The sequence below is a fragment of the Lissotriton helveticus genome, chromosome 9 (genome assembly GCF_964261635.1).
Source record: "Lissotriton helveticus chromosome 9, aLisHel1.1, whole genome shotgun sequence".
NCBI lineage: Eukaryota > Metazoa > Chordata > Amphibia > Caudata > Salamandridae > Lissotriton > Lissotriton helveticus.
The window spans coordinates 34,039,178-34,065,425 of NC_136070.1; the positions used below are offsets into that span (position 1 = coordinate 34,039,178).

A 26,248-nucleotide genomic window follows, 5' to 3' on the forward strand; every position below is an offset into this window, starting at 1 on the left:
CCCTCCAAAGACTACATCCTTCTGGGAGACCTCAACTTTCACCTTGAAAAGATCAACGACCGCAACACCACCACCCTCTTGGACAATCTCGCCAACCTCGGACTTAAACAACTAGTCACTTCCCCCACCCACATCGCAGGTCACACACTCGACCCCATCTTCACCTCCAGCAATCATATCTCCTTCAGCCATACTACGGATCTCCTCTGGACTGACCACAGCTGCGTTCACTTCACCTACAACAAACCAAAACCCACCAACAACCTCCAACCAACTCTGCAAAGAAACTGGAACAAAATCACCACGGACCAGATCTCCGCATCGCTCCTTCTAAACACCCCAGCCCACTCTTCTAACGCAAACGAAGCCGCCGCCAACCTCACCCTATGGTTATCCAACACCGCCGACACCTTAGCACCACTGAAGAAACGTCAAAGCAAACCTGGCAGCAAAAAGGCCTCATGGTTCAATGATGATCTTAAGAAGTCCAAGAAACTCTGCCGCTCCCTTGAAAAGGCCTGGAAAAAAGACCCAACCACTAGCACCAAGGACGCCTTCAAACACGCCACCCGCACTCACCACCAACTAATCCGAAAGGCCAAGAAAACAGCACTCAAGGATCGACTTGACAACAACGCCCACAACAGCAAGGAACTTTTCAACATCGTCAAGGAATTTTCCAATCCCTCGGCCAACTCCAACGACATCACCCCCTCTCAAGCCCTCTGCGACTCCCTAGCCTCATTCTTCCCCAACAAGATTGCAGACATCCACAACAGCTTCGACAACCAACCCGGAAACCAGCCCACCCTACCAATTGCTGAACATTCTCCCCCCGTGAACACCCTTAACAACTGGAACCCAATCTCCACTGAGGACACAATCCGCCTGATGAATTCCATCCACTCAGGATCCCCCACAGACCCATGTCCTCACCACATCTTCAACAAAGCAGACTCCGTCATAGCACCGCACCTCCGAGAAGTCATCAACTGCTCCTTCAACTCCGCCATCTTCCCTGAAGACTGGAAACACGCTGAACTCACCGCCCTTCTGAAAAACCCACAGCGGACCCCACCGAACTCAAAAATTACCGCCCCATCTCGCTCCTTCCATTCCCGGCCAAAGTCATCGAGAAAGCTGTCAACAACCAGCTCGCCGCCTTCCTCGAAGCCAACAAATCCCTCGACTCCTCACAATCTGGCTTTCGAGCAAAACACAGCACTGAGACCGCCCTCATCGCAGCAACAGACGACATTCGAACTCTACTGGACAATGGAGACACAGTCGCCCTCATCCTCCTCGACCTCTCTGCAGCATTCGATACAGTCTGCCACGGCACCCTTCTACAACGCCTCAATAACATCGGAATCCAAGGAAAAGCACTTGAATGGATCACTTCGTTCCTCACCGGAAGAACCCAGAGAGTCCGCCTTCCACCATTCAAGTCCGAGGCCACTGAAGTCATCTGTGGCGTACCACAAGGATCCTCTCTCAGCCCCACCCTCTTCAACGTATACATGAGCCCCCTCGCGGCCATCGCCCGCCAACACAACCTCAACATCATCTCGTACGCGGATGACACTCAACTAATCCTTTCTCTCACCAATGACCCCAGCACCGCCAAAACTAACCTACACGAAGGAATGAAAGAAGTTGCTGAATGGATGAAACAAAGCCGTCTCAAACTGAACTCTGACAAAACAGAAGTCCTCATCTTAGGTACATCCCCCTCTGCATGGGACGACTCCTGGTGGCCGGAAGCCCTCGGAAAAGCACCCATCCCGACAGACCACGCACGGAACCTAGGCGTCATCCTGGACTCTTCAATCTCAATGAACAGACAAGTCAGCGCCGTATCCTCTTCCTGCTTCAACATTCTTCGCATGCTCAGAAAAACATTTCGCTGGATCCCCACCGAAACAAGGAAAACAGTCACCCATGCTCTGGTCACGAGCCGACTGGACTACGGAAACACCCTCTACGCAGGCACTACCGCTAAACTCCAGAAGAAACTCCAACGTATCCAAAACGCCTCACCAGGATCATATTAGACATCCCCCGCAACGAACACATCTCCGGTCACCTTAAAGACCTCCACTGGCTACCCGTCAATAAGAGGATCACTTTCCGACTGCTAACCCACGCACACAAATCACTCTACAACATCGGACCAGAATGCCTCAACTCACGACTGTCCTTCTACACCCCCTCCCGCCAACTACGTTCTTCCAGCCAAGCCCTCGCCAATGTACCTCGCATCAACAAGACCACAATGGGAGGCAGATCCTTCTCATACCTGGCTGCTAAAACATGGAATTCTCTCCCCGCTTACCTTCGCCTTACCCAGAACCACCTAGCATTCAGAAAGCAACTTAAAACGTGGATATTTGACAAGTGATACTCCTCCCCTTCCTAAGCGCCTTGAGACCCCCTGGGTATGTAGTGCGCTATATAAATTCTCTGACTTGACTTGACTTGACTGTTTACACAGTCGAAAGCTGAGGACAGATCCATGAAGGTGAGGTGGATGGTGCCCCTTTGAGCGACAGTATACTTACTTAGTATTAAAAAGAGGTTAAGACACTGGGTTACTGTTGAACGGCCACTACAAAAACCATACTCTGAGATGGACATAATATTATTTTCCGACGCCCAGTCAGAAAGTCTCTGTAGTAGGATTCTTCCTACGATTTTTACCATAGAGTCTATTATTGAAATAGGCCTATAACAATGTGGGCTGCCTTTGTCCCCCTTCTTAAAAACTGGGACAATCGTACAGACACCCCACGATTGAGGACAACCATATTTTGCCGCAGCGTTAAAAACAGACTCTAATATAGGTGCCCAGAAACTTGGTTCAGACTTGAATAAGTCTGGAGGGATCCCATCAGGACCGGGCGCTTTCCCGGCTGTTATTCACTCAATGCCCTCCAAAACCTCCCTTCTGTCAAAACTAATCATTTGTCCATTATTACAAGGGGCAGGGTTGGGCATGTCGTCCATCGAACAGCAATATAATTGCTTAAAATGTACTTCCCACTCCTCCTTTGTTATGTAGCATTCCAGACCGTCACCTGGTACCTGGACCAGGAAAGGTTTCTTCATTACCGCCCAGAATCTGGAGCTACACCGCAAGGTAGTGGGATCAAGGATCTCACTCCATGCCTCCTCTCTAAGGAATTCCTTATGTTTAGCAATGGTAGATTTATAATCTTTACGGCACAATTGAACTGTCGTCTTTATTCTCGGTTTAGCTGCTAGTGCCAACCTCAGGTTTCTAGCTGCTTTAGAGCAGTCACGGTTGAACCACTTTGGTCCCACAATCTCTAATTTCTTTGCTGGGACCAACAGCAACTGTGTCACCTTATCCGATAAACTTTGGAAGGCTGTAAGAACCTTCCTCGGATGCGTCCCTTCTTGCATGCAAACCATAATTTCATCCGCACAAATGGCTTTAATATCTTTATACAACAAGTCTGGGGTGATCTTCGACCATCTAAGACTACGTCTCCCATCAGTTGTGCTCAACCTACCAGTAATAAGATTTGAACGTTCATTAGCTGTCCAAGGACCCCTTAAATGTACAGTGAGCGGGTTGTGATCACTGAATTCACTGTTTTCATTAGCAAAAGAGTCCACAAAGGACTGCATTGAGGATGTTACTAATAGATAATCAATAAAAGTTCCCCTTCCATGACCCTTGAAAGTCGGGATCTCAAAACACTTGATAGGATCCGTCAGTGCCATAGTCAATGATAGATCCAGATCATTCAATAGGTCATTAAAGAGTTCCCCCTCTGACGTGTGTTCCAGATGTATGCCCTCGAAACGTGAGCAATGCAAGTCCGAGATACTTTTCAGAAGGGGATCACCACAAGGGTGAACATTAAAATCACCCATAATCATGAGATTATAGATGCAATCCCTCATTGAGTTACTAATGAAGACATTCAGTGCTGATATCTGACTACTAACTGAGCACGAGTTGAAAGCATTATAGAAATTGACCATACCAGCCATACAGTTTTCTCCCATTAGAATTAAACCTATAATACCAAAATTGTTTGTTAAGACTCTGCGAATTTTACAAGGTAGCGCAACAGAAATGAACGTAACCATTCCCCCCTTTGGTCTTCCCTAGTTGTTTCTATTGCAGGGACATAGAATGCCTTGTACCCTTCAAGAAAATAATCACATTCAACTGACCAAGTCTCCTGCAGACAAATAATCTGAAACTGCTAAATATACCTAGTCCAATTACAATCCTCCATTTTAGCACCCAGTCCAGCAATGTTCCATGAAATTACATAGGGTCCACTCTGTTTTGCTGATGTGGTTTCCATATGTCCCACTACAGCCAATGTCTCTATTTCCTCAGATTCCTTGCGTCAATCACACGCCTCCAGGCCTGAAAGTGAATCAAATCTGTTCTGTGTTACAACGTTGAACCCATTCATACAGTGACTATCAACATTATACAGATATGCTGCTTCAGGAACCGGGGGCTGAATTGGAATAAATGATCTTGTTTTACTAGGAATAGGAGGGGCTTTGATTAGATGGGTATAAAAATATCCAAGTGGGCGTACGCATACACTATTCACATTGTAAACTAAGGAGGCTGCTCTTAATAAAACTGTTGCCACGTGTTGGGGATGTTTGAAGTTGACAACAATACAATCCCCACTAGATGTTTTTCTAGACGGGCCTATCCAGTTCACCCTTCTAGTTGACAAAATCTGATTAGAGTATGCGATTGGGAAACCACATTTGTTATTCAACCATGATACCGTTTTGTTTTTTAATGAATCATGGGATTCCTCATATAACTGAGCAGATTGATATTCAATGGGCGGGACATTTGTTAGGACAACCACATAAGGTGCACAGTCTGGAGGTAGGTTGATGTAGTGACTTTTCTTTACTCGTCTAATATCCGGGTTACCCTCTGGAACTACTATAGGCTGTTTATTCTGACTGATTGGAGTTGCAAGGTCAAGTGGGGCAGGTTCAATTACAGTTATTTGCTGGCTAGTTTGCTGTAAGTTCAATCTGCCAGTACCCTGCCCATCTCCCTTATGGCCCTTATCCACAGCCTTAGGTCTTACGTCCGGGACCATGGCCAGGTGTGTTGCTATCAATCCACCTAGTCTATTAACTTCTAGGGCCATAGTATCCAATTTAGATACCAAAGGTTTCATTAACTCTTCTATCTTTGCCTCGATTTTTCCGTCAAAGGTGCTAATGAATAGGGCGAATTGTTCCGGATTTAGATTTATGGCAACTACATTTTTGCCGCCATGTGAATCAGTTCCACTAGTGTGACTATTTGGGACTGATTGAGCTATTTCTACTCTTTTTTTACTATACTTCCCCCCGCGTTTGGTCTGTGGCTTTCTGCAAGATCTCACCGGTCTGGAGATAGGCAATGGCTCTTCTAATGCCTCAATAGATATATTGAGTAAATTTTCCTGGGACTCAACATGGACCTGCGCTTCAGCTATTATGACGGACCTATTGCCCACATCAGGGATATCAGTAACAGTAAAATCTGCAACTGGAGACGACATAACTTCATCTGACACCAGATGACTATCTCGACCTAACGAAGCCCTACGTTTGCATTTAATTTGATGAACCTTTTTTACCAGATAAATGTCCATAGTACCCAACCCAGATGTGGTCTTATCAATTTTGGTTTTAGACATGGTCACAATTTGGAGAATGAAAACAAACTTCGAATTCACTTTATCCTATAAACAAAATAAAAAGTTTCACTTTATGGTTGTGTAAGTCATAGGATGCAGGACCAAAGTCCGTGGCCCAGCCCAGCCTCCTCTGGCCTAGGAGGGCCCGCCCTTGTCCCGGGCTTCTCCCGCGTGCGATCCCGCGACGCGGGGAGTAACGCCGCAATTTGAGAGCCTCCTGGCGCGCTTTCCGGGCTAGCGGCTTCCGGCCGCACGGGCTGCTGGGTGCTGTAGTTCCCTGGCCCAGGCCCGACCTCCACACAGCGGCCGCTCCGAGTTGGTGCAGGTGAGCAGCGGCGGGAGGTGAGCGGGCGCAGCCCAGGCAGCAAGGGGGCAAGGACCGCAGATCCAACAGCAGGCAAAGGTCACTGGTGCTACCCATGGCGATTTCAGGTAGGACACATTATATAAGGCAAATACGTCCAGCAGGGGTACCCTTGAACCTTCTTTCATAACCAAACATTATCTGGTGTAGCGCCTGGGGTTCCACCAGTATTAGCATTTGGTGCACAAGCACCCGTATAGCAATCCATTGTGCTGTTTAGAGGTAAGCCCCAAGGTTTTATCTATAGTCATCAATAGGGCTCTGTATTCCGGGGGTCCTCAATATGCAATAAATTTACCTGTGCCCCCTCACCGTCTGTGGCAGTTATTCTCCAGTGATGATGTGGACTGCCAAGGAAGTATGGGGCCCGCTGGGCCGGGAGGTGCCCAGCTAGCCAACGATCTGAGAGGGGGAGGATCGTTGTCTCTTACAATATAGAGTGGACCAGGGGACCAACGCCAACTGCAAGCTGCACCGGGGTCTAGTCTGACCGCTTCAGTGGACTGGAGTACGCCCCCACTTCCCTAATGGGGTCCTCGCCTAGTGCTGCGTGTGTCAAACTGACCTCCCCCATCGATATATTCAGACTGTAGACGCCCTCCAGGCAGGAATCGCTAGGCTCACTGGCCGGTCAGGTCCATGAATCTCTAGTCCTTAACAGCGGAGCACTCCGGGATCATGGACATCCAGCACTGCCACCGCAGACACACTCGGGCTTCTGGCCAGGTGAACAAGCCGGCCAAGCACTCGGCTGCCGCCATGGCCACGAGGACCTCTGAATCACGGCCCGGCCGCGAGACCCCAGCCCGGCTCTCCAACAGCAGGGTTCCGGCAGCACCGCACAAAGCAGGGCCACCACTCCGGATCGGGCAGTCAGGCCTCCGCCCAGGGCTTCCCAGGATTACCCGTAGCATTAGGCTAAGCAGAGTCTCTGCAGCTCTACAAAGGCTGCCAACACCTACAGGGCCGAAGGCTGCACGGCCCGGCGTCTCTGACCCTGTTTACAAGTGCCGCCCTGTTGCGCTCCTCACTTTATGTGCCGTGTCCCGTAGTGCTGCCGTTCTCCCCGAGACTGGGCAAGACCGAGAAGGGGGATTTAGCCAGTAATCCGGCAGGATGTTGTCTATGGCTGCCGGAGCTCGTCTGAAGCAAGTCAACATGTTGGACCGCTAGGCCATGACCCCCCACAAATTGAATGTTTTTAACACTTTTTGGACATCATAATAAAACTTTTGCTTATGTTCTGCTTTTTTAACATTACAACACAATCCTCAATGGATGACTGACTCTTTTAATAGTTTTGACATTCAAAAAGGTCTAAATTGAGTAGTGGGTTTTCTGCCTTTAAGAGACTCAAACAGGGAGACACCTGTGTTTGAATGAGGTGTGGTTCTATAAACCACAACACCGTTTGGACAGCAGCACTAATGACACATTTATTGGTATGCAACCTTTACCACGCATTTTTTTACCACGCAATACCATTACCACGCATTTTTTACAACCCAAAAACTTTTACAACTCATACTTTTACAACGGATACTATTACAACGCAAGTACTTTTACAACACATGTACTTTACAACACATTTTTTGGGTAGAGGGGTATTTTAAGGGTTAAGGGCTAGGTTTGGGTTTTTGGGTAAAGGGGTATTTTTAGGGTTCAGGGCTAGGTTTGGGTTTTTGGGTAAAGGGGTATTTTTAGGGTTCAGGGCTAGGTTTGGGTTTTTGGGTAAAGGGGTATTTTTAGGGTTCAGGGCTAGGTTTGGGGTTTTGGGTAAAGGGGTATTTTTAGGGTTCAGGGCTAGGTTTGGGTTTTTGGGTAAAGGGGTATTTTTAGGGTTCAGGGCTAGGTTTGAGTTTTTGGGTAAAGGGGTATTTTTAGGGTTCAGGGCTAGGTTTGGGTTTTTGGGTAAAGGGGTATTTTTAGGGTTCAGGGCTAGGTTTGGGTTTTTGGGTAAAGGGGTATTTTTAGGGTTCAGGGCTAGGTTTTTGGGTAAAGGGGTATTTTTAGGGTTCAGGGCTAGGTTTGGGTTTTTGGGTAAAGGCGTATTTTTAGGGTTCAGGGCTAGGTTTGGGTTTTTGGGTAAAGGGGTATTTTTAGGGTTCAGGGCTAGGTTTGGGTTTTTGGGTAAAAGGGTATTTTTAGGGTTCAGGGCTAGGTTTGGGTTTTTGGGTAAAGGGGTATTTTTAGGGTTCAGGGCTAGGTTTGGGTTTTTGAGTAAAGGGGTATTTTTAGGGTTCAGGGCTAGGTTTGGGTTTTTGGGTAAAGGGGTATTTTTAGGGTTCAGGGCTAGGTTTGGGTTTTTGGGTAAAGGGGTATTTTTAGGGTTCAGGGCTAGGTTTGGGTTTTTGGGTAAAAGGGTATTTTTAGGGTTCAGGGCTAGGTTTGGGTTTTTGGGTAAAGGGGTATTTTTAGGGTTCAGGGCTAGGTTTGGGTTTTTGGGTAAAAGGGTATTTTTAGGGTTCAGGGCTAGGTTTGGGTTTTGGGGTACAGGGTAAAAATAAATTAAAATTAAATGAAAATACATTTTATTAATTTTAATTAAGGGGTACGGGGTAAAAATAAATTAAAATTAAAATAAAATAAATTATATTAATTTTAATTAATTACATTTTAAAAAATATATTATATACTTACCAATACTTACGTTGTAATGGGATGCGTTGTAAAGGTATATGCGATGTAAAAAAATGCGTTGTAATAGTACTTCGTTGTAATGGATCCTGCGTTGTAAAAATTGCGTGGTAAAGGTAGGCTTTGTAGAAGGATGCGTGGTAACGTCATACATCCCATTTATTAGCTAACGCCCACCGTATACACTCTTCTAAGACATGGTCAAAGCATTCTACTGGACCATTCATTTGGGGCTGACACAGTGAACTCTGGAGATGTTTAATGGAACTCTCTTTTAAAACGTTTTCTACTTCCACCGATACTAACTGTACCCGATTGTCAGAAATCAGCGCCTCTGGAAAGCCATCACTCATGAAGACGTCTTTAAGAAATGCCACCGCAGATTTAGAGTTAGGGTCACCTATAAATTTAACATGAGGCCATTTAGAGTAGTAATTCATAAGGACCAAATCACAGCATGAATTGTGAAGCAGGGCACTAAATGGCCCCACTAAATCAATTCTCAATTTCTTCTGGAGTCCAAATAGACAATCTATCTGCATCAACAATGGAGGTGATGTTTTAAGTAACGTATTTCAAGCGGCACACACTGGACACCCTTTAACTAATAAATCAATCTCACTATTCATTTGAGGCCACCAATACGAGATGCATACTCTCCGTTTAGTTAACGTAGCATCTAGGTCCCCCTCATAAGTTTTTTTAGAATCAAGTGTCTAGGATGCATGGAAAGTTTTTATTTATGAGCACTCATGAGTAAGCCATCTTCTATGGTCAAGTCTTCAGAAATCTTGAAGATTGGTTGAATACTAAAAATCCAAAGACCTCTCCTGTGGCCAACCTTCTCTGACATGCTTCATCACAGTACTCAAAGCCATGTCACTGATTGTAGCAGTTTTCCATTCCACTTCAGAAAAATGGCTAGCATTTCCTACACCAAATGCAGCAATTAAATAACTTTCAGCCTCATGCATGTCATTTTCTTCATCATTACCCATGATCAGATATCTTGACAAATATTCAGCTCTCACATTCCTACCCCCGATATGTGAGCAACCTCAAAATTTAACTGAAGCAACCTGCCTGAGAGTCTTGCAATCCTTGAAGTACTGCTATTGACGTTGGTACCATTTTGGATGGAAACCAACGGTCAATGATCTGTGTGTAGAACAAAATGCCTCTGCCACAGAGAACTTATAAACTTCTCGATGGCCCACCTGCAGGCAAAATGTTCCTTCTCTATGACCGAATAATGGATTTCGGCTTCCCTGTGAACTCTAGAAGCAAAGCCAATTGTGTACTCCTGTCCACCAGACTTCTGTGTCAAAACTGCACCAACAACCAATTTGCTACCATCTACAGTTAAATAACATTTAATATGGTGGCCGTAAGGTTTAAGAGCACTAACCTTGGTCAGCTGCTTCTTAATGTCTGCAAACACAGTCATACACACAGAATCCCACTGGAATTCTGTTTTGGCCTTTAATAAGTTAGAAATGGGTCTGACCCTAGTGGCAAACTCTGGAATAAATAGTGAGTAAAATTCACAGAGGTGAAGAAAACTTTTGCCCCCTACCTTATCTCCAGGAGGAGGTGCCTCCAAAATAGGCTCTACCAAACGTGGTTTGGGTTGTACTCTGTCACTTGAAATGACGTGTTCTAGATATTCCACAGAAGACTTCAAAAACAGTAATTTCTCTTTTGAGCACAACCCTAGCTTTACCAAGGGCCATGAGGACCTGTCTCATCATGTTATTATGTTCAACAAGTTCACTTGCATGAAATGAAACGTCATCTTGGAATACTGAAACATTATCAATGCCCTTGAGCAGAGTGGTCATAAGCCTCTGAAACACCTATACCGCCAATGCAAGATGGAACAGCATACGGCTGTACTGATATGTCCCCTTATGCTGTCAAGTAACGAGATTTGGGTGCCAATTCAACCTGATGGAAAGCCGCAGCTAGGTCAAGCTTAGTGAAAGATTTGGCTCCAGAAACAGTAGACATTTCACTGATTTTGAGGAATGGGTACGAGTCAACATAGTTGTAATGTGGTTGGTTAGAGTTACTTGGGGCAAACAAATCTAGCAGGGAGTCAGTCAGAGGGATCAGAAAGGCACCCTGAAACAGTTATCTCCTCAGAAGAAGTAGTCTTCCAGTTGTTCGTCACCTTATCTACATTCAATCGATTCCTAGAGAAGTGGTCCTGATGCTGAGGATACAGGATGCATGAGATCCTCAAGGATCCTCTGGATGCAACGTGATCGACAGGAATCTTCCTGCAGGGACTTCTATGTCCACGTAGGTGATGAGGTGGGTCCTGGACCTAGGGCTCAATGTCCCACAAGGTCCTCTGCAGCCAGGCAGAAGACTAGGTGCCACAGGAAAACCTGTTGTCCGGTGTCGCGGTCACAGCTAAATCCGACAACTTTCCTGGGTCCACTGAACCTGGGTGCATCTTCTGAGCATCCGGTCCTGGTCCCTAGTGCTGCACGACGACGGGAAGCAGCAATATGGGGATCTGGGCTACTACTCGCCCTAGGCAGGCTTCTTCAGCAGTTGTGGCTCTATGCTTCGAACAGGAGGTCAGTTGGCTGACCCTTGGAATCTCTTTGCTTTGGCTGGGCTCTGGAGGCGACTTGTCCTTGAGCTTGAGACAATAGACTCAGTCCCGCTTTTTGGGAGCTACCAGGTGCAGCAGATGCAGTACATATAGGTGCAGCCTCTCTTTGCTGGGAACTTTGTGCAGCAGGGCAGTCCTTCCTATGTCTTCCATACAGTCCAATCGAGATCTGAGTTCTAGATGCCAGGTGTGCTCTATTTATATACAAAAAATGCCCTCACGGTAGGATGCCAATGGCCTACCAGGTTCCCTCCCTCCTGATGACCACTTCCTGGGAATTGTGGAATCTGGCTATCCCAGGAGTCACCAAAGATGGTAGAATCCCTCTCTCTCTTTCGGAGTCCAGCACTCCCTAGCCCAACCCAGAGGTGTGGCTACCAAGGGGGTTACACATCCCTGGAAAACCTGTTTGAAAACAAGTTTCCCTTCTCCTTCAAGGTTGCCAGCTAGTCTGCCTAAACAATGGGGATGCCTCTCTTTCAAGGGTTCCCCATTAGCCTTCAAAGGTAGCTTTAGCTTTGAAGCTCCCCTTTTGGGCCAACATCTGTGTGGCTTCCAGTAGGAGAGTTGTTACACCTCTCCCCAGTGCAGGCCTCTATTGTCGCCTTTCCTAGGAGTTTTAAGTACATTTCCACAGGAGGGCAAAAGGCTGTCTATGGTTCAAGCTCCATGTGCAACCGTTGAGGGCACAGAAAATTGAAGGGAACCAAGTGGCAACTTTGTAAAAGTTGCTTAATGTAACTTGTTACATTCATTTTGACTCAACAACCAAGTTGGGTTTCATGTAGAGTTGTTTGATACTTTGGCGTGTCAACTTTGGTCGCACCCTTTAGGAGTTATCACAGCTGAGGGGTCAGCATGTAACCCTTCACTCGTCAACGGCGTGACCAAGTCTTTTGCACAGTACAAAAGACAATTTCATAATTTTACGGTCAGAACATGTAAAATACATGTTCTGCCCATGAAATATGCTGCACCCTCCCTTAGGGTTGAGTAGGCCTGCCAAAGGGGTGACGTGTTTTAGGGGGACAGTTGACTTTGCCATGGCTTTTAAATAGCAGTCGGGCTAGCAGTTCGAAATTACCCTTGCAGTCCACAGTCGTAGACTAGGAGACTCGTTTTACTCTTGCAACTCCCAGGTTGGCACAACCAGTGCTGCAATCCCTGGAGGGGAGACTAACTCACAAGTCCTGGGTACCATATATTAGGGACTAACTGGTAAGTATGTTGCCAACTGGGTATAGCCAATGTAACATTATCATTTTGGGGGAAAGGGCACAGGCACTGAGGTCTGGTCAGCAGGCCTCAGTGCACTCTTAGGGTCAAAAAGCTAGGAGCATCAGTCAGAAAAAACTGAGGAGTGACCATCAAAAAAGGGCATTTCCTTACACTCAACAAGTTCAGGAGTTTCAGAATGTGATGCTACATATTTTTGGCACGACACCCTCTCCCTCAGGTGCGCCTACAAGCCCAAGGAGTGGAGAGACTTTCTAGCTGATCTCCTCTGCAGGACCTCCATCGACATCAGCAGGTCCCTCTGGATTCATTCCTGAGTCTGTACCAGCTCCCATACTGAACACCCTCCCACTGTCACGTCCCACACTAGAGCGTGATCCGCTGAAACTATCCAACCCATATTGCTAACAAACTCGGAGACATTGCTGCGCCGACCTTGGCTGCGGTCTATGCTGCTTATTCCTCCAAAAATGGCCAATCCTTTAGACACTGACACAGTGCCCTTGCCTCAAGGGACACTGGTTATGCATGATCTTTTTGGGATGTATTCTGATAATGACATGTATGATACTGGAGGTGATTTTGTTCAGTCCTACCATGCAGACAATTGGTATGTGGATCTCCAAGATGCCAGTGGACTGGCCACTTCTCTAGACAATGGCCTGCTTTCACCTCTGGTCCCAGCCACTGAGGAGAGTGCGTCATTTGCCATGGATATGTGGAGAGCTCCTGAGGTCTTGGATACAGGGTTCCCCACTTAGGAGGTACAAAAATGAATGTATTGACTGAGGTGGTTTAACAGGGTCAGACAAGTACTGATCCCTCACTTCCATTTAATGAGGCCCTCACCAACACCTGGGCTAAGCCCTTTTCGGGGCCCTCGCTCCAACGCCAGATTGTCATTCGTCATTGTCCTGGACAAGGGGGGGCCTACCGTCCTGACCCAGCACCCCTCACTGAGAGCTTGGTGGTACAGGCTTCAGCCAGTAAGTGAACCCATATGCGTTCCTCACCACTCCTGCTGACCACAAATCCAAATGATCTTTGGGAAGAGAGTTTTCTCCTCTACGAGTCTTGCATTGCAGTGAATGTCAACGGCCTTCAGGGCATTAGGGCTTTTAGGGCCCCTCTCCCTAGCTCACCCAGAGCTGAAAGTGGTGACCAACGCCTTGCTTTTTAGGTGGGACTGCTACTTGGGAGAGGTGGAGATCAAAGGCCTTGAATCTGTGGTGGAGGCTCGGCTCCATATCACCAAGTCATTCCTTTGGCGTTTAAAACCTTTCTACCATCCATCAAAGGGAGGTTGGTTCAGGTGTTCACGCAACACCACCACCATGTGGTACTGCAACAAACAGGGCGGGTGGGGTCATAGACTCTGTGCCAAAAAGGTCTGCATCTCTGGAGGCAGCCAGAAGGCCAGGGTATTTTACTTTAGGTGCAGCACCAAGCGGAATCTTTGAACATTAGAGCAGACTAGTTGACGCCATACAAACCATGAATGGCGGTTATACACAGAGGTGGCATACGTCTCTTCTGAGAATGCAATGACCATGACACAATCTGTACACCACTGCCAAGAACATGCAATGCCCCACTTCTGAGTTTTAGAGATTCCAAAGCAGCTCTCGCTAAGAGACACATTCAGCTTAAAGCAGAACTCGTACTTCTGTACACCTTCTTGCCGATACCACTGCTGCCCGATGTTCTGAAGATGATCCGGAACTATCAGCACTAAGTCATCCTAGTGGCTCTGGGTTGAACGCAGCGAGAATGGTACCCCAAACTCCTAGGCATGTGCATCTGTCCTCCAATCAAGCTGCCTCTTTGGAAGGCTCCCCTTTATCAGCAGAAGGACAGGGTCCTGAACCCAAACTTGTGCACTCTCTACCTCCATACTTGAAGATTGAGCTGCAGCAGTTGAGCGCTTTTGACTTCCCACCTGAGATTGTTGATGTTATTTTGGGAGCCAATGGTCCCTCCACCAAGTGAGGATACGCATGATGTTGGGACAAGTTTGTGGCCTGGTATGTTAAACAAGTTGACCCATTCTACGCCAAGATGTCTGAGGTTTTGCTGCTTGTTTTTTCTCTAGCCCAGAAATGCCTTGCATTAGGTACAGCTAAAAGGTACTTGTTAGTTATTTCGGCCTTTTTACAGTTGCCAGACCAGCATTTGTTGTTTAAACCACCAGGTGTGATGTGTTTTCTAAAGAAGTTGCAGCACCTGTTTACCCCTTCTCCTTTCAGTACGCCCAGTGGGATTTAAATTTAGTTTGGGCTTTTCTTGTTTGTTCTTCTTTCTAACTTATACACAGCTGTCCCATCACGTTGCTTACTCTCCATTCTTTCTGGTTGCCGTAACCTTGGCATGGAGGACTAGCGAGCTATAGGCCCTCTCTGCCTACCCTCTTCATACCACTTCCTACCAAGACAGGCTGGTTGCTAGGATACGTGCCTCGTTATTGCCAAAGGTGGTGACTTCTTTCCACGGCAGGCAAATCATCACTGTTAGAAGGGGCGATCTCCAGGGGCCAGGTTATGCTCACCCGGGCACCCCAAGACCCACCTCTCCCACAGAACTTGCCGAGTCTTATCGTGAGGTCCTCACCGGGGAGGACTTCGGGTCTAGGATCGTGCACACGGAGCTCACACCACACTACGAACAGACACCACACCAGTGGGTTTTAGTAACGAGATCTTTATATCAGCAAATAACGAAGGAAGCACTCTTATATACACAGTGGTCAAGGGACCACAAAATCTTAGAGGATTCGGGAAGGGGGAAGCGGGACAGTCTTTTAGTCTCTGGGACAGTACGGGGCGTACCCTACGCCCGGCTCTCAATCCTCGAGCCGGGGGGTACGGGATGATGGTCGCACTGGCTGCTTCGCCCACGTCGAGTCGGCTCGGTCGTGATGGTGCTCTCGATGGTCCAGCCGGACCAGAGTACTCCTCGTGCCGCGACGAGGTCCGCAGGGCTCGATCGGGAGAAGGTCGTGAGGAGCCGCGACAGCGTCAGCAGGGCTCGGATGGTCTTAAAGGTCGAGCCGCGACAACGTCAGCAGGGCTCCGATGGTTACAGTTCAGCTTGAGCCGCGACAGCGTCAGCGGGGCTCCGATGGTCAAAGTTCAGCTTGAGCCGCGACAGCGTCAGCAGGGCTCGGAGGGTTCAGGATGAGTCTTCTTAGGGTCAGCCGCGATCAGATCAGCAGGGCTTCAGGTCCAAGATACAACTGCCCGCCAGATGTCGGGCAGGCCCAGTTATAGTCCTTCTGTTCTTTGATCTCCGGACCCTCGCAGGCGGAGGTCTCAAGCCCTGGGGGCTGGTCGTTGGCGAGGTCCGGCGGTTGGCTCTTTGATCCTTAGAAAGATGGGTCCAGGAATTCCCAGACGCCCAGCGGGTCTGGAGCCCGCCCTCGGGGAGGCCAGAGGTGCGATCGAAACGGGGCCCAGGGGAGGCCCGAAGGTGTGACGGAAACCAGTCTCTCAGGGGAGGCCGGAGGGGCCATCGAAACTCTCTGGCTTATCTCACTCGGGGAGTGCTTTACCCCCCAGCCCGGACTGGCGCGCCTTTGGAGTCTGGGTTTCGCTGGGGCCGGGGTCACACTAGGCCCAGGGAGACAGGGATGTCGGGAAGGGAAGATGGCATCCGGGCCTTGTGGGGCAGGCCAGGTCTAGGCGCTCGGAGTCGGGAGCGGGACGGGGACATGCGGCCTGGTCGTGGATTTACGGGGGTTCGGGCTCATCGGGGGTGAGACGACCAGGCTGTTGGGTGTAGGCTATTCTTACGGGGACGCTGCGCAGGGGCTCAGGGTGCAGTCCTACGCTCACAGGGTGTGGAGGGACAGAGGCGAACCACGCCACGAGGCCGGGTCCAACACGCGTCCCCCCCAGCGGAAGGCGGGGAGAACTACCCATCCTCTAGGGGGTTCTCTTCGCTGAGGCGGAAGAACCTGGACAGGCCGTCTGCGTTGGCGTGGTCAGAGCCCGGCCGGTGCTCTACAGTGAAGTCCATCCCCTGGAGTGAGATGGACCAGCGCAGCAATTTGGGATTCTCCCCTCTCATCTGCATTAGCCACCGGAGGGGTCGGTGGTCGGTCTGGACCCGGAAGTGAGTACCGAACAGGTAGGGCCTCAGCTTCTTCAGGGCCCAAACCACCGCGAAGGCCTCCCGCTCGATGGTGCTCCACCTTTGCTCTCGAGGGAGTAGCCTCCGGCTAATGAATGCCACTGGTTGGTCCAGGCCGTTCTCGCTCACCTGGGACAGGACGGCTCCGATGCCATGCTCGGACGCGTCCGTCTGGACTACAAACTCTCGTGCGTAGTCGGGGGCTTGTAGGATGGGGGCAGTGCACATGGCGTCTTTCAAGGTTTCGAACGCCTCTTGGCAGGGGGGTGTCCAGCTGACTTTCTTCGGCTGGTTTTTGGAGGTTAACTCCGTGAGGGGAGCCACGATGCTGCCGTAATTCTTAATGAACCGGCGGTAGTACCCCGTGAGCCCTAGGAACGCCCGCACTTCCGTCTGGGTCGTGGGGGCCTCCCAGGCCACGATGGCATCGATCTTGGGCTGGAGGGGGGCTACGAGGCCGCTTCCGACCTGGTGCCCGAGGTAGATCACGGACCCTTGTCCGATCTGGCATTTGCTGGCCTTAATGGTGAGACCAGCCTGCCTCAGGGCAGTCAGCACCGCCCAGAGGTGCTGGAGGTGCTCGGGCCAGTGGGAACTGTAGACGGCGATATCGTCCAGATACGCCGCGCTGAACTCTTTCAACCCCGCCAGTACCTGGTTAACCAGCCTCTGGAAGGTGGCGGGGGCATACTTCATCCCGAAGGGCATCACCCGGAAATGGTAGTGACCATCCGGGGTGGAAAAAGCGGATCTTTCCTTGGCTCCCTCGGTGAGGGCGATCTGCCAGTATCCACTGGTCAGGTCGAACGTGCTTAGGAAGCGAGCCGCCCCGAGGCGATCGATCAGCTCGTCGGCTCGGGGGATGGGGTGAGCATCGGTCCTGGTGACTGCGTTGAGCCCTCGGTAGTCAACGCAGAACCTCAGCTCGGGAGTGGCACCGGGGGCGGCTGCCTTCGGCACCAGGACCACGGGGCTAGCCCATGGGCTGTCCGAGGCTTCGACCACCCCGAGGGCTAACATTTTCGATACCTCGGCCTTGATGCAGGCCCGGACTCGGTCAGGGACGCGGTAGGCTCTGTGCCGTACCGGAGCGCTGTCCCCGGTGTCCACGTCGTGGACGCACCAGCTGGTGACGCCGGGGGTGAGGGAGAAGAGGTCCGAGAACTGTCCCAACAGCTGGCGACAGTCCTCGCGCTGCTCGGGGGAGAGGGATGAGGGGAGACGCACTCCCTCTACGGAGCCATCTTTCTCTTTCACAGACAGGAGATCGGGGAGAGGCTCCGTTTCTTCTTCCTCCCCATCGTCCGTGGCGAGGAGCAAGCTCAACTCGGACCGGGCGAAGTGGGGCTTGAGGCGGTTCACGTGAAGGACCCGCAAGGGGTTCCGGGGGGACTCTACGTCGATGAGGTAGGTCACCTGACTTTTGCGTTCTACCACCTTGAAGGGCCCTGTCCACTTGTCTTGCAGGGCACAGGGCTCTACGGGGGCCATCACCCAGACCCGCTGTCCGGGCTGAAACTCGACCAGAGTGGCATTCTGGTCGTACCACCGTTTCATCTCTTCTTGACTGGCCTCGAGGTTGGCCTCGGCCAGTTCTCGGAACTTCCTCGTCTGGTTCCGGAGGGCTAGGATGTATCGAAACACATCGGGAGGGGGCTCGGGGGCCGCCGTCTCCCACCCTTCCTTGACCAGGGTGAGGGGCCCCCGGACTGGGTGCCCATAGAGCAGCTCGAAGGGGCTGAACCCCAGTGACTTCTGGGGGACTTCACGGTACGCAAAGAGGAGACAGGGGAGGAGGACGTCCCATTTACACCTCAGGGGCTCTTCGAGACCCATGATCATCCCTTTGAGGGTCCGGTTGAAGCGTTCCACCAGACCGTTCCCCTGGGGGTGATAGGGGGTGGTGAACTTGTAGGTCACCCCACATTGCTGCCAGAGGGACTTCATGTATTTTGAGATGAAGTTCGTCCCTCGGTCGCTGACGACCTCTCGGGGGAATCCTACCCTAGAGAAGATCCCCATGAGGGCCCGCCCCACCACGGGGGCGGTCACCGTTCGGAGGGGAATGGCTTCGGGGTAGCGGGTGGCATGGTCCACCAAGACAAGGATAAAACAATGTCCCAGGGAGGTCCGGGGGTCGAGGGGACCCACAATGTCGATTCCCACCCTCTCAAAGGGGGTACTGACCACGGGGAAGGGTTGGAGGGGAGCCTTGCGCCTCCCGCCGCTCTTTCCGCTGGACTGACGCGTGGGGCAGGACTTACAGTGGGCCTCCACATCGGAGCGCATGCCCGGCCAGTAGAAGTGAGTGACCAAGCGATGGTACGTTTTATCCTGTCCCAAGTGTCCCGCCAGGGGTACGTCATGGGCCAGGTTGAGGAGAAAACTGCGGAAGCATAGGGGTACCACCAGCACCCGGCCCGACCCTAGCTCGGCGGACTTTTGCTCGCTATATAAGAGGCCGTTTTCCCAATATACCAAGTGGGAGCCGGACTGGTCACCGGCAGCCTGGGCGGCGGCCTGCTGCCGCGGCCCGACCAAGGACGGACAGGAGGTCTGCTCTAGGCAGAATTCTTCCCGGGACGGTCCTCCTTCCTGGCGCCACTGGGCCAGCTCGGGCAGGTCGCCCGGGCACGGGGTCGGTTCGGCGCCAGGGCCGAGGGGACCTGCTTCGGGGGGGAAGCCCTCTTCGGGGAACAGCTCAGGGGTCTCAGACGGTTCAAGGACCTCGGGGTCCGCTGGTGCCGCCTCTACGGTTGCCCCTTCGGGGGTGGCTCTCCGGGCGGTCATCGACCGGGTGCTCACACAGGCCCATTCGGGCAGGCCCACCATCTCCAGGTGGGTCCTTTTCTCGACCCGCTGCCAGGGGGAGCTCTCTAGATCGTTGCCGAGCAGGCAGTCCACAGGCATGTCGGAGCGGACCGCCACTCGTAACTCTCCCGAGACGCCACCCCATTCGAACGGGACTTGCGCTATCCGGCAGGTGCGGACGGAGTTATCAGCTGCGATCACCCTGCAGGAGATGTGGGGAACAATCTGGGCTTCGGTGACTAGGTGCCGTTTGACGGCGGTTATACTGGCCCCAGTGTCTCGGAGCGCCCCTATGTGATGGCCATTGACAGTCACCTGCTGTCGGTACTTCTCGGTATTATCGGGTAGGGGGGCTCCTGGGACCATCTCCCTATTACCCAGGGAGACTAGCATCATTGCTGCAGGGTCAGTTCCCGCGAACTCCTCTACTCCCTCCTCTTCTTCTAAGGCTACTGAGGTGATGTGGCGCGCTGGTGGCCCTGCAGCGGCAGGCTTCTTGAACAACGGGCATCGGGGGTCATTGGCATAATGCCCTGGCTGCTGACAATGGAAGCAGGCTTGGCTGACTCGGGGCCCTGGTTTGGCTGGGGGAAACCCTGCGCGCGCCGCGGGAGGCGAGGAGCTGGGCTGGTTTCTAGGGGGACTGCGCGGGGCTCCTTCCGGGGACCCCCTCTGTCTATTCTGGTTCCCCCCTCCCCGCTGGCGGGAAGATCCCTGTTCATTTCGGCCAGAGTCTCCCCCGGGGGACTCTGGTGCTCACCCAGCGATCGGCCTCGACAGCCAGCTTCCGGGGGTCAGCCAGCTTGCTGTCCAGGAGGTGCTGTCGGAGTTCCACAAAGCAGTTCAGAGACAAATGTTCGTAGGCAATGAGGTCAATGAGCCCCTCGAAGGTGGATACTTTGCTGCCCCTGATCCACCCTTCTAGGGCTCGAGTGTAGAAGTTGACGTATTCCACCCATGTGGTGTCGGGGATCTTCTTGCAGTCTCTAAAGCGTTGACGGTACATTTCTGGGGTAAGCCCGTACCGGGTGAGGAGGGCGTCCTTCATGTGGCTGTAGGAGGTCTGTTCGGCAGACGGTAGGTCGAGCAGGGTGTCTCTCCCCTCGCTCAGGAATCGCCCCCACAGCCCGGCTCCCCAATCTTTCTGCGGAACTCGGTGCGAGGTCATGGCGACCTCGTAGGCCTTGAACCATTGCTGGATGTCATCGTTTTTATAATATTCCTTGACCACATCCTTGGGGATGTGGACTTTGGGTTCCACCGGGGGAACAGACTCTCGGGTCGCTGTTGTTTTGTTGTTTTCGTTCCGGGCCTTTAGTTCTATTTCCAGCACGCTGCGCTCGTGCTCCAGTTGGAGCTTCTTTCCGTCATGCTCTCGCTGGAGCTTCTTCTCTTCTAGTTCTCCTTGCAGCCGCAGCTGCTCGATGGCTAGCTTCTTCTCGGCCAGCTTGAGTTCTCCTTCCATCTTCAAACGGGCTAGTTCTAGCTCGTGGTTCCGGTCGCGTTCTCGGTCGGTCATCTCTTCGAGAGACAGACCTCTCTCCGTGCTGCGAGTCCGCGTCGGGGACTCGGTTCTTTCTCGCTCTGGGGCGTGGGTTTCGATCAGGGGGAGCTCCCCCTCCCTCGGCTTCTGTCGGTGCTGGAGGTTGGGCTCCGGACTCCACCCAGGCGGTCAGAGCTTGTTGGAAGTCCTCTTTGGTGTTTAATCCCGTTGACGGGATATGGAGATCCTTGCAGAATTGCTTGAGCTCACGGTGCGAATAGTCCTTCAGACGTTCCATCTGGAAGGTGGTCCCGTCGTTTGTGAGGCTCATGGTTGTTCTTCGTTCGGATAGTGTGTCAGTGCTGTACGATCCCTAGACGTGGGTTCTTATCGCGACGCTGCCACCAATGTTAGAAGGGGCGATCTCCAGGGGCCAGGTTATGCTCACCCGGGCACCCCAAGACCCACCTCTCCCACAGAACTTGCCGAGTCTTATCATGAGGTCCTCACCGGGGAGGACTTCGGGTCTAGGATCGTGCACACGGAGCTCACACCACACTACGAACAGACACCACACCAGTGGGTTTTAGTAACGAGATCTTTATATCAGCAAATAACGAAGGAAGCACTCTTATATACACAGTGGTCAAGGGACCACAAAATCTTAGAGGATTCGGGAAGGGGGAAGCGGGACAGTCTTTTAGTCTCTGGGACAGTACGGGGCGTACCCTACGCCCGGCTCTCAATCCTCGAGCCGGGGGGTACGGGATGATGGTCGCACTGGCTGCTTCGCCCACGTCGAGTTGGCTCGGTCGTGAAGGTGCTCTCGATGGTCCAGCCGGACCAGAGTACTCCTCGAGCCGCGACGAGGACCGCAGGGCTCGATCGGGAGAAGGTCGTGAGGAGCCGCGACAGCGTCAGCAGGGCTCGGATGGTCTTAAAGGTCGAGCCGCGACAACGTCAGCAGGGCTCCGATGGTTACAGTTCAGCTTGAGCCGGGACAACGTCAGCGGGGCTCCGATGGTCAAAGTTCAGCTTGAGCCGCGACAGCGTCAGCAGGGCTCGGAGGGTTCAGGATGAGTCTTCTTAGGGTCAGCCGCGATCAGATCAGCAGGGCTTCAGGTCCAAGATACAACTGCCCGCCAGATGTCGGGCAGGCCCAGTTATAGTCCTTCTGCTCTTTGATCTCCGGACCCTCGCAGGCGGAGGTCTCAAGCCCTGGGGGCTGGTCGTTGGCGAGGTCCGGCGGTTGGCTCTTTGATCCTTAGAAAGATGGGTCCAGGAATTCCCAGACGCCCAGCGGGTCTGGAGCCCGCCCTCGGGGAGGCCAGAGGTGCGATCGAAACGGGGCCCCAGGGGAGGCCCGAAGGTGTGACGGAAACCAGTCTCTCAGGGGAGGCCGGAGGGGCCATCGAAACTCTCTGGCTTATCTCACTCGGGGAGTGCTTTACCCCCCAGCCCGGACTGGCGCGCCTTTGGAGTCTGGGTTTCGCTGGGGCCGGGGTCACACTAGGCCCAGGGAGACAGGGATGTCGGGAAGGGAAGATGGCGTCCGGGCCTTGTGGGGCAGGCCAGGTCTAGGCGCTCGGAGTCGGGAGCGGGACGGGGACATGCGGCCTGGTCGTGGATTTACGGGGGTTCGGGCTCATCGGGGGTGAGACGACCAGGCTGTTGGGTGTAGGCTATTCTTACGGGGACGCTGCGCAGGGGCTCAGGGTGCAGTCCTACGCTCACAGGGTGTGGAGGGACAGAGGCGAACCACGCCACGAGGCCGGGTCCAACAATCACCCTCACAACGTTATTTTCACTGTCTCATCCCTTTAAGGAGGAATAGAGAGAATAATGGCTGGATCCAAAAAGGCTCTTGGCTTTTACATTGATTGTACAAGGGCACTGCAAGTAAACATTCAGCTTTTTACTAGATTCACTGGAGCAAAGAAAGGCAAGGCAGTGCAGAAGAGGACCATCTCTTGCTTGATCGTACTCTGCATTAAAATCTGAAACTCACTGGCTTAAAAACAGCCTCTGAAAGGCTTGTGGGTTCCTTCAACCAGGGACAAGACCGCTACCAGTGGATGGGCACATGGAAGGCCTGTCCTGGACATTTGACAGCAGCTACATGGGCATCCCTCCATATTTTCACAAAGCACTACTGTTTTCACAGTCAGGTCCATCGAGACTGCCACTTTGCCAGCTCAGTCCTGCAGAGCTTTCTGGTTTGAGCCAGTTCACTGACCCATCACCTGAAATGAAATTAAATGAATTTCTAAAGCGCAACATGACCCGGAGGTATCCATGCGCTAAAAACACTAAAAGGCAGTTATTCATAGAGAAATGTTACTAGTAGAGCCAGGTTTTTAAGCGCTTCCTTAACTGCAGCAGATTGTGTTCTTTTTTCAGGGAGGTGGGCAAGGAGTTCCAGAGTTTAGTGGTAGTATAGGAAAAAGGTACTGCTTTACCATCTACTCAAAGGGTGAGGAACCTGTGGTTTGAAGTCTCTATTAGAAGAACAAGTTACTTACCTTCTGTAACACTCTTTTTGGTAGAGGCTAGAAGCAGATTCCTTACTGACCCTCCTCTCCTTCCCGTTCTGTGAAATTGACTCTTCTCCACCTGAAAACCTACTAGGTTAGATCTCCGCACACTAGTCTGTTTTTGGCTCAGTGTCTGCGGACAGAGACGAGTGAGAAAACAACTGATGTCAGTGCGCATGGGTGGCACCTATATAGGCTTCCTCGCTTCACTTTCGGCACAAACCGATGTTGATGCGGAGCCGCTGGCACCACCTGCCGGTGTGCAGGCATATTGATTAACATTTTCCTGATCCAGTTTGGCGTCTGAGGAAAAATTCAAAAGGTGAAGAATCTGTGGTTAAATAGCCTATCGAATTTCAAGTGCTGGTACCAGGTCTCTAGAAGAAAGTGTGATACCAAATGTAAGTAACCTATTCTGCATGTATTATGTAGTCAGGTTCCAAGTAACACACCTCACTGGGAGCTTTCTTACTGCCACACTGCCGGTCCCTGCTTGTCCCTGCTGGAATACTCACAACACATCCCTTCCATGCATCTGGCAATAAAAGTCAAAAGCATCATCACAAGGTTGAGACCCACACAAGACTAGGCATTACTCCGATCTAGCATCCTCTTGTGCATACACCTTGCTCAAACTATTCCAGCCAGTTAACACAGCACCCTCCTGCCACCCTGTACAGTTCAGACCTTTGACTCTTCCACCATCCCAGTGTTCTCTGGTCTGTTTTTGAGTAGTTTATACAGTCCAGCTTTTATATTTTGCAACCTGTTACCTGCAGTCCTGACTTCATTATATGGTGAACAAGGACTACAGGTGGATGAGCCACTGGCCCTTTGAATTCGGAAACTTTAGAGCTCTGGTTCATTCTTTGTCACATCACAGACTTCTGTTTCTACACTGCGAGCGCGCGCTGTCACAATGCAGCACCAACGCTACCTCTGGCCCTAACATAATTTTATATCTGCGACTCTGACATAGATTGGTCCATAAACACCCTTTAATTTTGCCTTAAAATGCCCCACTTTATGAACTAACTCGTTTAGTGCACATGCATACCCAAACCATAACTGATATGCATGAAGCAGCTAGGCCTTGTTTATAGTTGCCATGGCAGCACTATGACTGCTGTCCCTGGCAACAGTGTAAATGCAGGCATAAAACAAATGACCCGTATGACGTTGCAACCGGTGTATCCCAGGCCCCATCTCAGTGCATGATGCTAGAAGCACAAGCTCACACAGTGCAGCAGGGGACGGGCCTTAACCCGTGTTTTGTTTCTCTTTTGCCTGCAGGACTACCAGACCTGGTTAGATCTGCGGGAGCTTGAATGTAAGCTCGGAGAGCGGTACATCACCCACGAGAGCGACGACCAGCGGTGGCAGCAGCACGCGGCCGAGCACAGCCTGCAGTACCCCGCCCATCTCCTCCGGCCGCCGCCAGCCAACCGGGAGCCCGACGAGGCGGAGGACAGGGCCTTGTGAAGCCACCGGGGCCTCCTCTGAAGCCCCCGAGGCCTCCTTTGAAGCCCGGTCACTGCTTCCGCCCCCTGGCGTTCACGAGACCAGCGGAAGGCCACCGCGCATGCGCCGCAAGGGCGCGCATGCGCCGCAAGGGCGCGCATGCGCATGAGTCGCGACGCCGCTGGACCCCATTGGCTGGAACCTTCAGGACAGATCGAAACTAATGATATTTGTAACATTTATGACATGTTTCTGCAGATTGGTCCGTCTTTGCGCTCTATTGGACAGGACGCCCCTGCGCCGTGACGCCAGAGCGCCGTCTGTACGTGTGCTTTGATTGGATCATAAGTAGACTGGAGGCGCTCAATGGGAGATCACGTGGCCTAATGCAGCCAATCAGCAGGACGGAATACAGTTGAGCTAATGCGACAGGAAGCGGCGCCCACAGGATCTACTTCCGGGTGTTGGTGGTTGGACAACTTTGCAAAGAGGATGTAGATGTGTTTACGGGTCCGTTTCTGCCAAGGCGGCAGGGTGGGGTCAATATTGAGCAGCGCACGAAAGGCCGAATGTAGACGGCTGGGTGGCATGAGGGAACCCGGCAACGAGTCTCGTCAGGATAGACGATAAACAAAATAAAACAAGCTGGCAGGGTGAGGTGGCAGAGGGGGAGTGGGGCCTAGTGCCTGCTGGTTGTTGTGGCACAAAGGAGCTGATGAGGAAGCAGAGAGGGACATGGAGGGCCACAGATAGCGCCAAGAAGGCAGCTGCGTCCTCGGGGCATGGGGCCCTCACTGTCAGCTGTACGAGATGGCAGTGGAGGGAATCCGCTGGCCAGGCTGCAATGAGAAAAGCGGGGAGCTAGTGCTCTCTACACAGGGCAGCGCATAGGAAGGCAGGTGACAGGGAGATTAAGGAGGCTGTCGCATGGTGCACAGGGTGACATGGAGGGAAGCGGGTCGGACAGAGGAATTCATGCAGAGAAGAGTCATCCGTGGGAGGGCGTGCCCACCTTGAGGCGCTGGAGACCTTATTTAGCAATGTCTCAAGCACCAGGGGCCCAGCACAACCCTGCGTCCCCGTCCCCACCCGGGCTTCCCATTGAGGCATGAATATCTGTGAGATATGTGACTCTCGGAGGTCCCTGGGCATATTCTGCGGGGGCCCTTCACTTTGTGTTAAGCCATTGTCATGCACGCAGTGCCGGCGGCGCAGGGGCACCCCTCCCTACCGGGGCCTCTCTTTAAGGCAAAGACC

At 51.8% G+C, this 26,248-nt stretch overlaps 1 protein-coding gene across 1 annotated transcript in view; it reads left to right on the forward strand.

Annotated features, from left to right (window-relative positions):
- PRKD1 (protein kinase D1) overlaps positions 1-25,730 on the forward strand; it is a 723,569-nt gene extending 697,839 nt beyond the window's left edge. Inside the window, exon 18 of the mRNA XM_078659419.1 lies at positions 24,824-25,730. Within this exon, the coding sequence (XP_078515545.1) occupies positions 24,824-25,012 (189 nt within the window). The 3' untranslated portion in view covers positions 25,013-25,730. The remainder of the gene's footprint in view (positions 1-24,823) is intronic.
- Positions 25,731-26,248: the final 518 nt, after the last annotated feature.